The following is a 17566-nucleotide window of genomic DNA, read 5'->3' as shown; positions in this document are numbered from 1 at the left end:
TGGAACTAATCCCCTCCCTCAATGCCCCTCTCTTTTCTCATTCCACCCCTCCATCCCTCTTTCCCTGATGGCACCCAGACCGCTTTATTTATATTCCTCTCCTCCTGTCTTGTTTGTTTATTCTCCTCTAAAAGTAAAGGGAAGCCGATGTAGGTCTGGAGGGCAAAGATAAGAGGCTGCGCGGCTGCACGACTACACGCTACAGAGGGAGACCTAAGGAAGTAGTGGGCGTACATGGAGGGAGGAAGGAAGGAAGGAAGGTGTTTGATGGAAGATGGAGATGAATGTGATGGTCAGTACTGATTGCCTCCTCTTACCTGCTGTAGTCTAGTCTAATGTGTGTGAGTGTCTCTCAGTCCCCAGCCCATCTACTCCGTATAAGGCCTCTCTTATCCACAATAAATAAAACTCCTCCACCCCCCCCACCCTCTGTCCCCATCTCCACCACACTGCCCGGGCTTCCCTTTAAATCAGGAGAGCTTAAAAAATAGAAAGAGAGACACACAGTATAAAAGATGAAACAGGGAGAGAGAGAGGGATATACTACACATCAGCCATGGGGGGAGAACGAATAACAGTGCGAGTGAGAAAGAGGGAATGCATGAGAGGAGAAAAAAGAAAGGGAATGAAATAAGTCTTGCGGAGAGAGACGTGCCCCCTCACCTGCTCCGCTCCTCTCCTCTGCTCTGTTCATAATTCTCCCGAGCACGCAGCTCGCTCCTTGCCTCTGATAAATCTTACATTATCGGAGGCCTACAGGCTCCTGCTGTGGCTGTTTCTTATCGGGCCTGACATGCTCAATCTCCCTAAGATTAGCTCCCCAAGCACCTTCATACACACACACACACACACACACACACACACACACACACACACACACACACACACACACACACACACACACCTAGACAGAGTAGTAGCAGGGGCACGCAACACACACACACACACACACACACACACACACACACACACACACACACACACACACACACACACACACACACACACACACACACACACACACACACACACACACACACACACACACACACACACACACACAGTTTTCTATAAACATGTATCACTTCTGATCTGGAGGACTCGCTAGCAGACTGCAGGCTCCCAGAGGACTGAGGACAGGCAGGGGCAGGGGCAGGGGCAGGGGCAGGGGGGCTCCACAGGTTCAGGGATCATAGGTGAGGGGGACAGGGAGCTCCTAGGGGAATGACAACTGAGAGATGGAGTAGATGAAACTCCTCTCTGATCCAAAGTCCCATGGCAGGATGTTAAATTGTCTTTGGTTCTGGTCATGACCTGTCCAGGTGAGCCTCTGTGGAGATTGTTGGTACTGTATGACTACATTTACTCCTGCGGCCTGTGTCACCAAGCAAGATTTGTGGTTCATTTGCTCCTGTTTAACTGGGGTTATATCACCATGGTAACCTGTGCTGTGGGGCTCACCTGAGCCAGAGCAGGTCCAACACGTTCTCACTCCCAACTCCTCAAATACTGCAGCTCGGTCAGTGGCCGTCCGCTTCAAAATATGACACTGTAGGTATCCCTCTAGCTTCATTTGTGGATATGCAGGGCTCTGCAGCCCAGCAAGAATAAATATGTAACGTCTGGTTAGACTTTTAAAATAAAGCTTAGGTAACGTTGTGAAACTACAGGTTGGTTAGGTTAAGGCAAAGAAACTACTACTACTGTAAATAGATGACTTTTGGTTTCACACAGGCCATGAACAGTGGTCTCCTGGGTCTGTTTGAGCCATCCTTCCACCCAACCACCTCCAAATGTGGACTTTCTTGCTCTGCTGTGTCACCGGACTGCGACAGCGTGCGTGTCAAGAAATGACACCACAGGGATACCTACAGCGTCATATTTTCAAACAGAGGGCCACTAATCAAGCGGCAGTAGTTGCTGACTCCGGAGTGAGACCAGGTTGGCAGGTCTGCTTCAAAGTATCAGATGAAAACCTGTCATCATTTCTACCGGATGCTGACCTGTTAGCTCAAATAGAGCAAGGCTGTGCTAAGTGTGCCGCCCCTCCTGTTCCTTGTTTTCACGTTTACATTTTTAAATGAATAGATGAACTGGAGTTTGAAATCTATACGTGAAGGAAGAGGCACGCCAACATACCTGTCACTGTATGCTGCTGCAGCAGTACCAGCTGGCTGGGCATATCTGTAAGCTGCATACCCTCCCTGAGGAGAGACGGAGGAAGGCAGCAACACATTAGGAATACAAGATCGTCACCAAACTGAACGTGCAAATATAAGAACTGACTTTATGTAAAGCACTGGAACACATGCTCAAGACATACACTCTTTTCTTAATTGCTCATAGTGAATTGTTTTGACTTACATATATTTCTGCCCCATAAAAGCCATCCTGGTAGACCACACTGTTGACAGAGGATATCAAACATTAAACACTTTTTTAGGCATTGAAGGGAAAAAAAATGAAACAGTGATATGGCGTTCTAAAGAAATAGTACAATATGAATGTTCTGTCTGTTCTGACATTGTGTGGTGGAATTTCACATAAAATGTGAGGGACAGTGTACAGACTTCAATTAGTGACTGCACGACAAAAACTTTAGCACATGTGCAGTCAGTGTGCTTTAGGCTGAGGTGTGGACTCAAGTCACACATTGGATGACTTTAGACACCACTTAACAAGACTTACACTTTAACACCATTGACTCTAGAGCCTTTTGACTTCAAAATATACTGTCCCCCAAGCCCAATCTTTAAAAGGTGTGTTATTTAAGTGTATCACAAACATCATAACATCATATTTATTCCTCTGTAGTCTGACAGAAAATGTCTTACAAATTTGGGAAGAGAACTATTATTATTTGTTCTAATATGAGATGAGTTAAATACAACAAGAGACAGAAATTCATTCTGTTGTGGTACTGGTTAATAGTGCTATATGCTATGGAAGTGCAATGTCAGCACTACACTTTTTAATTATTAAGTTCAGTCTAATATATACTGTAAAAGACATGATTTGTGTAAATGTAACATATTATTACTCTGTCCTCAAAATGACATATTTGGTAAAGCACATGTTACAACTTGTTTAGGACTCGAAACTCAAAGTTTATGACTTGGGATTTGAGTGCAAAGATTTGAGACTTGTGACTTGCAAAACAATGACTTGGTCCACCTCAGCTTAAAGGCATAATAATAACAGTCATAATCCTTTTTCTGTAATGGAGCTTCATTCAAGCTCCCACAGAGAGAAGGCCATGGGGCAGGGCAGTGAAGAATTTCTTTTTGCTGTTGGCTTAAATTATTCACAATGCTCAGTTATCCCAGGTACTTTCTGATGTAGGGAGGAACTACCCAAAGCATTTCGAAGCACAAAGCTGTAGCTCTTTAGTATGCAAATAACTTCCTGTTAGCCTTTTTTACAACAGAATGTAGGCTCTGCATAAACGAGGGAGAAGTGTCTTGATGTACTGTGCAGATGTACTTTTCTCTCGTTATCAAACGTGAACACAAGCATCCACTCGGCACTGAGGATTTGTGTGATGAACACCGCCATGTTTTGCATGTTCGCTACATGATATTTTGTCTGTACTGCTGCCTGGTGTTTCAGAAAACACAGCCTCAGACAGTATGCAAACCATAAAAGCCCCTGTGCACGCTTGAAGCTCCTGTACCAACTGCAGAGGCCTTCACCGTGCTATCTTGAGGAGGCATAAAAAACAACAGATGTTTGGGCAGTGTAGACGCTTGTGGACAATTTTCATCATGGGGACCCTGGCAGTCACAGAAGCTACTCTACATCCAAACCAATTGTGACATTTATTAATTTTTGGTTTAAAAAAAAGATCACAAATAGTTTGTTTTCCAAACTGCTGTTAGAAACTAAATAAAAGAAAAGTAATTTGTATTACCAGCATACAGTAAAGGATTCATTCAGCAGTTCCATGTGGTCAAACTGCACCATTCATTCATTATTCTTCTCTCAGCCTCCTGCCTTTACTCCCTCTGTCTCCATCTGCATTTCTCTTCTTCTCATTCTTCCTTTCAACCCTAACATGCTCTCTTTCTCTCTCTCTCTCCCCCTTCATGTTCACCAGGTCTCTCGCTCCCTCTGAAGCAGGCCCAGTGAAGTGTGCAGGGCAGGTCATAGCTGTCCATTCACAGCCGAATAAAGAATGACACATTAGAAAAAGAGAGACAAATTTGGCCATTCTGGAATCAAAGAGCAATTTTCTGCTCTATTAGAAGGCGGCCTTTTTGTTTTCCATTCGCCATTCTCCTGTTACTGCATGTGTGTGAGTTTGTGTGTGAGTGCGTGTGTGTCTGTTAGCTTCAGTGTTTGAGTACCGCTTTGAATTAGATTTGTGCAGCAGCGTGTCTTGAGACCTGTCATACAGTGTTTATTTGATTATGTGTATTTGTTTCAGTTGGATGTGTGTGAGCAGGCACTCACGCTCCATACGCAGGGATAGGTGGAGGAGGAGGTGCAGCACGGAACGTGTTGTAGACGGCGCGACCCCTCCCTCTCAAGTGGGCCCCTCTATAGGCCACCGCTGCTCCTGTACTGGGGTATGGAAACCCTGTCACTGGGACAGAGAGAGAGGGGTGGAAAGAAATAGAACATGTTATTTTCATAGTTTTCTTTGCAATAAAAAGCATCTAAAAGAGATGGCTGCCACGGAGTTTTGTTATTGCAAATAAATTCCATGAAAATACCAAAACGTGTGTCAGTCCATCATTCAGTAACTTCCCTACCCTGTCCGTGGCTCTCAGCTCCAAGCCCATTGGTTCCTACTGAGGAAGCTAATCTTTAAAAATGACTCACAAACATAAAGTCACTTTTAAAAAAGCTCAGCAATTCTCTCAAACTGTTGGCCACTGTGGTAACAAACGTTACTCAAACAGGAGGAAGTGTATGCATTTGTTGGGGGACTATTTTCAGCTGCGTATTTGGCCCCTCCTTCTCCTCCCACTTCTTTTTACATCTTATTGTTGTATATTCTTATACTATACAATAAGAAGAAGATTCACCTCCAGACCTAGCCACCTCTGTAACCAAATATATACTAAATACTATTACAGTAGGATTAGGGTTAGGGTCGTCCCCTCTGTTAAAAATGAAAATATCACAGACTGGTTCAGCATAGTACATTTTCAGGTATTTCGGGACCCATGAAGAACTCAAGTTCACAGGCAACAATCTGGAAGAGATTCCCACTCTTGTGCCTTGTACATATTAACTTTTTAGGGATATGATGATTGTGAATTTATCCTTAATAAATTGTTTACAAGCCACTTTACATCAAATATATGGACATGGAAGATAATGAAAATACACACATTAATGATAGCCTTAATTCTGGTCTAAATTAAAAACCTCAATCTACAAATTCTAATGACAAGAACAACTTGACAGGATAGAAATATAATAAATGATGGAGGGATACAGTAGGTAGGGTGGAGGGGAGAGGAGGAGGAGGTGGAGGAGGAGGAGGGAGAGCTGAGCTGGCAGAGACAGCCCGAGAGGCACAGAGGCCTTTGTGGAGGTTCGGCTCACTGTTTGGCAGCTGCGACACAAAGCAGATGGCCTGTATTGTTTGGAGTGGCAGACTGAGCCTATGGCCACGCTTCATCATGCCTGCACGCACGCACGCACGCACACACGCACACACACACACACACACACACACACACACACACACACACACACACACACACACACACACACACACACAAGGGTCACCCTTACAGGCACGGGTGGCATGGTGATGTGCTGTGAGCTGGTTTAGCTGAAGGTCCTGTTTAACCTTCAGTTAGCAGGGGAGCAAGGCCTTCACACACACACACACACACACACACACACACACACACACACACACACACACACACACACACACACTCCACCTCCATCTGGCTCCATCAGGGTGATCAGAGTCAAGCTTAGAGATGTTTAATCACACTGGACTGTACATCTCTATTTATTTCTTTCTTTGGAAGATGTCTGCTTAATGTTTTTTATTTATTTATCTTATACTATAATTGTTGCCTTATTTTTGTTGCTGCCGTTGTTTGAGATGTGAACTGCTGTGAAACCTTAACTTCCCTTCAGGGATCAATAAAGTATCTATCTATCTGTCTATCTATACAAACAGACAGTGCTGTGGAAAGTGGCACATTTTTTCAGCTTTTCCAGTCTGAATTAAACTTTCATACCTATATATAACTGACACAAGCATCAGTCTGAGGAACACTGGCCACACTTGGTCAACAGCACTTTCTGCATATATTTGCATTTACATTAGTTGTAACTTGTATGCTGGCTTTAGGTGTATGAATGACCAGTTACATTACTGTAAATAGTTTTCCAGTACTGCATTAATTCTTTTTTTCTAGATAAATATTCTGAAATAAATGCTCTTCAGGTGTTCAAAATGGTGTATTTTAAAGCTGTAACTGTCTATAATCTGGCTTTAATTTCCTTGTAATCCTACAGGCTATAGCTGGCATCATGCTTTTAGTCTGAATGACTGTGTAGTGATCAACAGAACGGTACAAACATCCCAGCAGGGACTCTTGATGTTGATTAAAACTGTTATTTTAAAGAGGAAGGAGCAAAAATGAGAGAAGCAGAGAACGGAAAGTCTTGTGGTCCTCTGTATGTGGAGACATAAGACATTCTTTAAAAAAAAAAACGGTCTGATATTAGTATTCCGTTGCAATTATGCAAAATGTAACAGTTCCTGTTCACAGTGAAGGTGTATAATCCATCACTGTGATGGATTACTAAATTAGAAATCTTCAGAGTTGTTTTCTGTGCTGTTTGAAACTAATCGAATGAGCCAAAGCTGGTTTTGTAAAAGTTAGTTAGCAACATATAAAGACACCATGTCTAATTCAACGTCAATCCTTCCTGTCAGAGACAAAACATCTTGTGTATGTTAACCAGTCGGTTATTTGTTCATTTTTAACGGGGGGGGGCGCTAAACCTGTAGTTAAAACTAGGAGAATAGTATGTTCAGCATAGGAATACAGCACTGTCACTCTTCCATGACTGCACACTGCTACTTGTCCCTCTGATCATGAAGGCGACACTACACTATAGAGTATATAGGCTACAGTATAGTAAAGAATTGACTATAATATATAGTTTAGAGAATATTACAGATCGGACTGACAGAATGGCAGCACTGAGAGAAAAAGGCACAATTGCAAATCTGTCTGCTACTTCAGCACCACGGACAGCGCCATGAATGTATCAATACACAGCACAGTGGGGCTGCTGATATTTCAGAGATGTAGACTTAACTTGCACATACTTTGGTCAGATAAAGGATTGATTTGGTAGATAAAAGAAATCTTTTCAAAACAGGTACAATACAGCACCACCTTGTACAACAGTTAACAACAGTTAAATGCTATATTTCAGTGTTAAGAATCCATCACCAAACTCATGGCAAATCAATTTTTGACATCATACAATAACACTAAGACGGCACTGAAGTTGCATTGAACTTTAACCAATTAATCAAACCCACATTCTAATTTTTTATTTAACTTATTATGGTATAATTATCTTGCATGCAAATCTCACATACCCCCTGCAGTATTCCAAAGTACCTCTAAGGGGACATGTACCCCTATTTGTAAAACACTGAACTAAACAACCCCCTCTGGCCCTACTACTTAGGGGACGGAGGTGGGGGGGTGGCAGGTTAAGGTGCATGCATTTTAGTAATTTTTAGGGGGATGACGTCTTCCCTCATCCCCCCTCAGAATGTCTACTGAATGTAATGCATAAAAACTGCATAAAATATTGATACATGTTTAAAGTTTAACTGGGGAATTCCTACTACTGTTTACATTCTGCTAGCATTAGTTGCCTGTCAATATACTTGACTGATCCCCAGCTGGACTCACAAGCTATTCTCTAAATGCTTCGCTCAATAGACACTGAGGACTATCTCCAAGCTTTCAATGCTAAAACTGGGTGGAAACAATGAGAGTGTTCAGAAAAAAACATACATTGCAGAACCAATTTGAGGTCTTTAGGGTGTTGACAGCACTGCTTGTGCTTGTAAACACTATTGTACCATATAACGTTGCTCGGGACATCCATTTTCAAGGTTTTAAAAAAGCTCTCTCCATGTTACAACGTTATTTGCTATATCTACAGTTTGTTTCAATACAGAGGAGAGTGGGTGAACATCAACGTTTCAGGTAAGGCGATACTGTCCCTCCTTAAAGTAAGGGGCATACATTTGTTAGTGGACATTCTTGCCACCATTCAAGCCACCACTTTGCATTTAGAAATCCCCTGGACAATTGGTAGGCAGTGAGATCTCAGATCGACTGATATTCCCATACTAATACCCAGCTAGCTGCTAGTGCACAACTAAATTATTTTACTTAATAAAGTTCACACTTCATTAAACCATGTAGTCCAGACACTTTGTGTATACATAATGGAAGATTTATGTTAAGGAGTATAAAGTATAGAACCTTTTCCACTGAGGACCAGTGGGCTGCAAACTCAAACACATAGATGCCTCAAGAGGAGTCCGGTTAAACTCCAGATATACTGTATCACCTCCCACGCACCTTCAGACCTCTGAGGGGCCCCGGATATGGATGACTACACCTACTGTCTGCAGCAGCAGAGAAAAACACAACATCCTCCACTGTAAGTGCTCAGAAACGCTCTCTTTCGGTGTCTCTCTCTCTCTCTCTCTCTCTCTCCATCTCTCTCTCTCTCTCTCTCTCTCTAGCGTGATGGAGATCCCCTACGCTGTGCTGTGTCTGCCTCTGCCTACTCTAACTAGTCATACAACAGCATTAATATGCCCCACCGCCAGCACATAGTCCATTGGTGATATATCTTGAGCAAAAGATCAATTTCCTCCAAGTTGCCCCCACCTCGCCTCTCTTTCTCAATATCAGACATCCATATATTCATTCCTGTGTGTGTGTGTATGTGTGTGCCAGCAGGTGTTCAGTATGTGTGTATATGCATATGAGTGAGCATGAGGACAAGTGTACGTGCATGTTGTGGTGTGACGTATATGAATGCAATCTGATGATGAGCTATGGCTTGTGCATGCTACAGCGGAACTGTAATAACCCATGAATCATGGCAGGGCCTCTGCCTGACAGTCAGCAGGCCCATAAAACAAACAAAAACATCTACTGATACACACAGACACACAGACTGTGCACCATACACACACACACATTTGTTAATACATGCAAATCTTATGTAGGTGGAGTATGAGAATTAGTTGGATGTTAGCTGTAGTCACTTACGATATAAACAAAAGTACACTTAAAAAAGTGTGTTATATAGAAAATTTGATATGTGTGACTGAGTAATATGTGAGTATTTTTTGCAGAGTGTGTGTAGGCCTCACTGTGTTTAATGCAATTCCAGGACAATGACAGAACACTCAGGTTTTATCATGATGCGTCTAACTAATTGGGCTTTAAATCGATCCTCTGAAAAATCACACTAATCTGCATGCTACATTACAGCAGCGAGGTTGCAAAAATATTAAAGTGAATTACATTCATTTTCATTGAGCTGATACTAAAATCTGACAATGACGACATCAACCAGAGTGGCAGAATGAGCTGCAATAAAAGCATTTCAGTAATGGATCAGAAGCCTGTTTGAAATGCAGCCCGATCTTTAGATAAGGGAAGCAAAATTAAAGGCAATTTTAAAATATATTTTACAGAAATGGTTTTCAATAAAGATCACACTCACACTGCAAATGCCATATCTGATGAATTTGGATGGGACAGAGCTCTAACATGCTGTAATTCAAACTGAAAGTAGACAGAAACCTTTTTTTGTTTTTAAAATAGAACAATATAAACTTCAACTGCGTCCAGAATCTCCTGCTCACTGCTTCAAATGAAGGCTGAACAGAGCAGTGGGGGCACTAATGGCCTTTTATTCAAAACAGCATATTGGTGTGATACAACTCACATGATGGATATGATGTATTTGATTGATTACATATTTGTTGTAGAATTGATCAATGCTACTGTGACTATGGGAAGACAGATTCCATTCAAGTATGTATATTATCATTCATTCATCATTCTTTTATTATGTATCATTTTTATGACGACCCTCTCCACCAAAACAAAAAATCCTTGTATGAATAGTCCCCCAAATCTTACAATGTCAAAATCTTTTAAACATAACTTTAATCTACTCTTACTTATTTTACCATTCACAAACACAAAGTCACAAACCAAATGGGTCACCAACATACCAATCAACAATTTCTCAGTCTCACTTAGGCTGGATTAAATCTTTACCAAACAGGTTTGCATCCTGGGCGAGCCCCCATTTGTGACAAACAGGCTGAGGGAATGTGACAAGTAGGGAATCGACGCAAGATATTCACTATAAGAGTATGTTTTTAAACTAAGGTTAACACAATCCAAAAGTATAATGATGCAGCTGTTGGAAGGGAGAGTTGGTATGGTCCAGTATGCAACTTTTACAGTACAGTGATACTTGAAGCCACCAGTGCACATCCACTGAGAATGGACTTTACAGTGAAGTAGGGGACATCTAGTTTCCAGCAGGAAAAGAAGAAAATCAACACAATTTGCATATTCAGAGATTATGGAAGTTTTAATGAGGTTGAAGGAGGAGGCTTTTAATGTGTAAATTATACTTTTTTTGCAGGAAACACAGCAGACATGCAATTATTGTTCCAAGCAGATATATATGTATTAACACGTGTTTGGAGGGGTTCTTTAAATTTTCATTTTATTGCATACACACATGCATCATGTTGTTGTAAATTTTCCCCCATGAACCAGTAAAGTCCTATCTTGTGTTACAGCCACATTAGAAGCGTGGCTACAGTCATACTACTTTATGTAAACCCCTGAACCAATCAGTGCACGCTATTAAACCACCCCAGATTGATTCAGTTAAAAAAGGCGGGGTCAACAGCTGACAGTGATCTCGGCCGGCCTTGGACCAATGACGGCGCGCCAATATGACAAAGCCCAGAGTTGATCTAATGTTGCCCTTCCAACTTGCAAATTTTTCAGCATATGTTAAAAAGGCCCGAGCCGCTTGCCTTGTTACTTCCCTGCCTGCATTTTGCATTTTAATCTTATTTGTTGTGTTCTGGAGAGCTGCTCTGCCAAGCTCTGCATACACCAGCTCACATCAGATGCACACACACACACGCACACACACATTTGTCCTGCTTTGCATATACTCAGTCTAGGACACAGTCAATCAATCAGTATTACATTTCCCTCATTGTCCTTCATGCCCATGCAGCCTATTTTACTCAGTCACCCAAACACACACACACACACACACACACACACACACACTCCACATAGGCCGAGGCTATTATGCAAACTCTGATAAAAAAACATTAGAGGGAGTCTGGTCTCCATTCTCATCAGAGTTTACCCCTTAGACCAAGCTTCAGTATATCATGTCGTGTGTGTGTGTCTCGTTGTGTTGTGCTGGAACACTTCAAGACAGACCTTAATTTAAGGAAGGCTATAATTAAAGACAGGGCTCTTTTTCTGATTTCCCTTTTTTTTAGTTCATTGTAGGGTAATAGTGAGCATTTGAGTTGCAATCTGTTTCACAGCTTAACACAAAGAAAGGCAAAGTTAATGGACTAACCTGTCCAACAATGTCTTCTAGAAATGATGTTGAAATAGTAGTAATTAGCAACAGAAAATACATTTGAAAGAAATGTAATGTAACCCAGATTATGTTTGTTATTGTAAGAAGGAAACATGCTAATTAATGTATCTGCAAATTGTTCACTGAAAATGATTTAATGTTTTTAATTTGTTTTCTTACTATATCTGCTCACAGCGCAACGAAAACATTATTAAAAGGTCCCCTCCAGACATGTATTAAGATAAATATCCAAATAGTCTGCTTGAGTCAACAATGTGTGTCTGATATGTTTTTTCAGCAGGAAGGGATCATTTCTACATTAAAATCCTAAAATCATTCTACCTCATTAAAAACTCCAGAATCTCTGAATATGCAAATATTGTTCCTTTCTAAAGTTTTCCTGCTGGACACAAGATGTCTCCTACTTCACTGTAAAGTCCATTCTCAGTGGATGTGCACTGGTGGCTTCAAGTTTCTACACCACACTGTATAAGTTGCATACTGGACCAGGACTGACTTCTGAACTATTTGTGATGTCACAAATCCTGCTGGTAGGCCCCGCCCCTTAAAATCAGATTTTTAAGGAGCACAGAGAAACTTTCCACTTTCAGCAGATAAATGTGAAATCAAACTCTGAACATACAGCATTCAAACAGCACACTGTGCTTTGTACCCACCATGCACTCTGACCACCTCCCTACAAATTCGTCAGGGTAAAGAAACGTAGCACTTGACTAAATCCAAAAAACATTGCCAAACTTATCCACACTGCAGTTGTATCAACACGTATCTTTCAAAACACATCTGTAGTATAGAATTTTGACTTAAGTGTATTACTGACATAATACAAACATTTGAACTAAGGTTATAGTCAGAGGAAAGACGGTATAATGTTCAGCTGTGTCTCACTTTTAGTTCTACAAGCCAATATTTGCATTAAATAATAATATAGTTCTAATTTCAGTTGGCCTTTGGATTTAATTAGTAAGTAATAATGTTTCCTCTCATCCAACCATGCACAGTGATACTTTCCCTATCATGAACATGCTTGCTTCTAAAAGTTCCATTAGACGTCCGGTCACATGTACACAGGGGCAAGGAATTTGGTTTGTTAATAAATATGTGTGTACTCTTTATCTTATAAATGATTTAGGCCTATGGCATTTTCAGTTATTCTGCATTGCCAAAAGGCAGAAAAACAGTGACCATGTTGCTGCCCACGGTCAAGTGCAACACACAAATAAGTTCCTGGTCACACAAATGGGACATTAAATATTTAAATCACACAGCTGCTGCAAACACATTTGCAGATTCCTGTACACATTCAAAAATCTCAGTAGATTATTTTACACATTTACAAATCTGATTTTGACGGATTGAGATACATTGCATCATTGCTACAATAATGGCACACTGTATCCCTAGCTATTATTTGAGACCTGGCCATTATTTAAGAATTCATGCTGTAGTATCCATGTATGTTGAAGTGTGTGCCTGTGTGAGTGTAACTATGAGTGTCTGGTTGTTTTGGTGCATACCTGAGTGTGAATGTACCAGAGCGACTGTACATCTATGCTAACATTCCTGCCTGTGTACCTACATACAGGAATTCATGAGTGTGTGAGCATGGCTGTGTATGCATGTGGAGGTCATCCGTCATTCTTCTCAATGGGATTTGCGCACAATAAACCTGTAGCCGAGCCCGGCAATGGAGATGGAGTGCACTGTCAGCTGGCCAGGATTTATGGAGGCCGATTCAGCTGATGGATGCTGGGAAAGCCGTCTGATAAAGGGTGATTAATCGCCCTTACATCTCGCTTTACATCCTGCTTTACTCCCGCCCCAAACTAGATTAAATGCACTCATAATTATTCTAGAAGAAATCCCAATCCCACACACTTTCACTTAGGGGTGGGATTTTTTCTATTTTCATACAGTGGAGGTGAGAGGAGCGCAGAGAGAGACGAGAGGAGAGAGAATTATGAACGCCTGGAGGAATGCAGGAAGGGCAAAATGCAGGGTGGAGGCGTGGATAGAAATTGCACTGTGTATGTATGGGTGAATGAATGCCAGTAGACCTGAGCCACAAGAAAGATTCAAATAATGAGAAGAAAGTATGAACAGAATGAAAAATGCAAAGGGCAGATGGAATACAGGCATGGCTGATTTTCCCTGTTTCCTGTTGTGTAGTTTTCCCTCTTTTTTATCCCTCCCTCCTAAGGTAAAGAAGGGGAGGCTTATGGTGTCTTTTAGGCTTGCTAAACTTTAGTGGTGCATTTAAGACCACCCCATGCATTACCATTCTATAAAGTCAGAGCTGATTCACTTGTTACAGCTGTGTCCAGCTATGGGAAACAAACATTTTCAGCGACTGTAAATGCCTATAATGTAGATGTGATTCTGCGATTAATGATTAATGATCATTAGAGTTTTGTGTTAAATAATCAGAATGACAGAATTGTTATTCATGTAGAATATGGCTACATTTCACTAAATACTGTAAATGTAAGTGAAATCTCTTCTTTAAGATTTGAGCTTTAAGGCATAAATTAATATTGCACTGCAAAAGAACTTGCTGAACTTGTAATATTGCTGAAGGGAAGACAGTATTGGAACCTCAGCCAACAGAAGGCAATAACCAAACAGTTTCAGCTCACCAAAAAGTTCAGGGTATCGAATAAAAATGTGGGAAATTATTGGTAATTAAAAATGTAAACTCATTTGCTGAAATATTCGTCACTGAATTGCTGGCATTGTTGTCTCATCAGTTCTCTTACAGCCTAGGCCATGGTATAGCTGCTCTCCCTCTCAACACAGAATTTGTACCTTTTCCGCTTTTCCATCATTGTACCACTGCAAAACCTCAGTGTGACCTACATTAAATGTGGACAACTGTTTAAATCAGGAGAAATGGATATAACTTAAATATATGGAAAATATTTCTATTTAATGTCTTTGAAATGTATTGCTATGTGGAATGTTCTCACCACTTCATTACAAAACCAGTAAAAATTCAAAATCTATCTAGCACGTCCTCTGTCTGTCAAAGTAATTTTGCACAGTTTAGGTAAATATTGCCTCAGATGTGGAGCATTTAATGTCAGGCACTTACGTCCTCGTTACAGCATCAAATCTGATCAGTTTCACTGAAACTTTCAAAGCCAAAGCAAGTATGACTGGTTATTATTATAAGTGATTGGAAGATTAGATGACCAACATAATGCCACAACCAAAAGAACTTTGCCCTTATTTGACCTTTCTGACCATGGGATCGGTCAGAAAGGAAGAAGAAAAAGGAGAGCATGTTTCGGGACTGGACTCAGTATTTGCTGCTGCTCTGTGGGTTTGAAGATGCAGGTCAGGAACAGTTGATGACGTTAATCAGCCAGATACACTCAATGTGGTAAAATGGCTGGATTACTACTATTTCAGTATGACTTACTGTTTATGTAAAGTGAGTTTAGGTTCAGGAGGATCTGGACTGAGGTTAACCAGAGAGCAACTTGCATTGGGATCACACCAGCTGTGGCGCAAAATCGTTATGTATGATGCAATGGAACACATGGAAGAGAGAGAGTGGAGTTTGAGAAGGTGAACTGTGACAGATATATTCAATATGCCTAACCATCATCACAGGGTCAACTTTTAAGCTATGTTAGTACTGTAAAATCATGGTCCCTAATTATGTCCATTGAAAAAGTAATTCCCTGATTCCCCCTACTTCCTACCTCGATAACTGCATTTCTCAGACATATAAAAACCTGGAAAGGTACTTGTAACCTCCGGTAGTCCCCGCTATGGTAGGCGTCTCCAGGACCATATTTTGCCATGATGACAGACACGCAGACTCACAAGGTGAAAACAACACCAGCCGTTGCTGTAGCGGCTGGTTAAAGTGTAGACTAGTGTTAGACTAACTAGTGAAACAGTTGTGTTATGTACATAAGTGTTTGTGCTGTTAGACAGATGGAGCAGTTTTTGTTTTGCATGCAACTTTAAAGACATGTTATATATAATCAGAAATATAAATCTGTGTATCTCAACATAAACATACACCACAAAACACACACACACACACACACACACACACACACACACACACACACACACACACACACACACAAACACACTGACAAAGGCAGAGGCACATACACACACACACACACACACACACACACACACACACACACAGGATAGATCCACAGGCAGTGGAGCATAGCAGTGTGATATACTGTAGGGTTCGGCGGAGGTCATCTGAGGTTGCAGTTTGGTTGGATTGGTGGATGGAAGGATAGATGGCAGGATGGGGGGACAGTGGCAGAAAAGCGAAAAAAGAGGGAAGGAGAAATAAAAAAGATGGATGGCCTCTCTCTGTCAGGGCGGTTATTTAGAGGAGTGCTGTAAAGCTGTCTGAGAATGAACAGATTTCGGACTAATGAGCAAAAAGGAGAGCAGTTAAGGGGAGCGGACAGTCTCAGCACTTCTACCAAATGAAACCAAGCTGCCACTTTAAACTGCGTGCCCCCCCCCCCCACCACACACACACACACTAAGACTGACGGGACCAGTTGGGACCCAACGTGTCGGGCTCGGTTTGGACAAAAATTTAGGAATGATGTTTGGGTTTGAGTCGGGTTGGGTCACGTTGGCTGGGCTAGCCTACTTGACATGGTTCTTCAGGTTCCTTTTAGTGAAAATTACCGGGTGAACCGCCCACATATGTAATACCCTGATTCTAATGTGACCACAACAACTGACCCTTCCCAAATCCCGCCTTTTTTGGAAACTGTCAACTTTCTCCTTTCCTGTACTTTAATATGCTATGTGCTAGGCTTGTCTGTGTTGTAAAGAAAACCACATTTTAAAGACACATCTACGTAGTTACATGTTAGCTAATGTCAGCAAAATGCTAGCTAACTAGCTAGCTAATCTACATTAAGCTAAGCTAGCTAGCTAGTTACACCTGATAGCTAATGATTGATGTAGATTAGCTAGCTGGTTAGCTAGTGTTTTGCTAACATAAGCTAAGTTAAGATGCAGCTATATACACTCTCTACATTATATGGGTGGGATATATCAGACAGCAAGTGAACATTTTGTCGTTTATTTGTCGTTTACATTTAATAGTTTTTGCCATCCCTCTATCTACAACAATACTGTGATATAAAAAATAAATTAAACTTAAATAAAAGAAATGACAATTCTGACGTGACCTTTAGCTGTTACACGTCACGGTCACAACATGCTAGCGTGCACACTGACGCGCAGTCGGTCGGTCGGCTGTGTGTCGACGGGTTACTATGGTTACAGCTACAGTCCATGGAAAATGAAACGGTAAAAGCCATCCGGGGCGCACTTTCAAAAGCACAGAAAAGAAGAGCAGGAGAAACGTGTAAAAGAGAAAGGTACGTAATGTTGATTATATATTTATTAAATTCACCGAACATTCACGATATAATCATGCTAGCTAGCAGTAGCATCATGTCATCTTACTTGTAAGCTAACGTTAAGTAGCAGTGAGGGTGTGTGACGTCCCGCTTCGTTCGGCTAGGTTTGGTCGTTATTAACATGCAGTCGGACCAATATTGTCGTAATAAGACTGTCATAAGACTGGTTCAGACTGCTGGCCTGGGTTGGCTTTGACTGGAGAAAAACACTATACAAGTTGATGCTAACTACAGTATATAGCACTTTGTTATCATTGTGTGCTATGAAATGAAAAACTGAGTGGATGTGAAAAGTCTATTATTACTGTCCATATAGCAACATTAGATTAGATTCAGTTTTGGATTAGTTTTAACTTTACTGTCAAGTTCAAGTACGGTGAAATACAGTTTTACATCCAACCAGAGTGCAAACTAGTGCTGAGTGAGTCAGTGCCTCATATGCAGAT

The 17566-nt window shown here is 41.2% G+C and overlaps 1 protein-coding gene across 8 annotated transcripts in view; it reads right to left on the bottom strand.

Annotated features, from left to right (window-relative positions):
• rbfox3a (RNA binding fox-1 homolog 3a) overlaps positions 1-17566 on the bottom strand; it is a 289238-nt gene that overhangs the window by 19355 nt on the left and 252317 nt on the right. For all 8 annotated transcript variants that reach the window (XM_051416824.1, XM_051416821.1, XM_051416825.1 and 5 more), the window contains 3 exons: positions 4453-4585; positions 2365-2404; positions 2140-2204 (listed from right to left, as the gene is read on the bottom strand). In XM_051416824.1, coding sequence (XP_051272784.1) covers positions 2140-2204; positions 2365-2404; positions 4453-4585 — 238 coding nt within the window. The remainder of the gene's footprint in view (positions 1-2139; positions 2205-2364; positions 2405-4452; positions 4586-17566) is intronic.

The sequence above is a fragment of the Dicentrarchus labrax genome, unplaced genomic scaffold, assembly GCF_905237075.1.
Source record: "Dicentrarchus labrax unplaced genomic scaffold, dlabrax2021, whole genome shotgun sequence".
Lineage (NCBI taxonomy): Eukaryota > Metazoa > Chordata > Actinopteri > Moronidae > Dicentrarchus > Dicentrarchus labrax.
The sequence above is the reverse complement of the archived record's forward strand: the minus strand, read 5'-3'. Positions and strand labels throughout refer to the sequence as shown.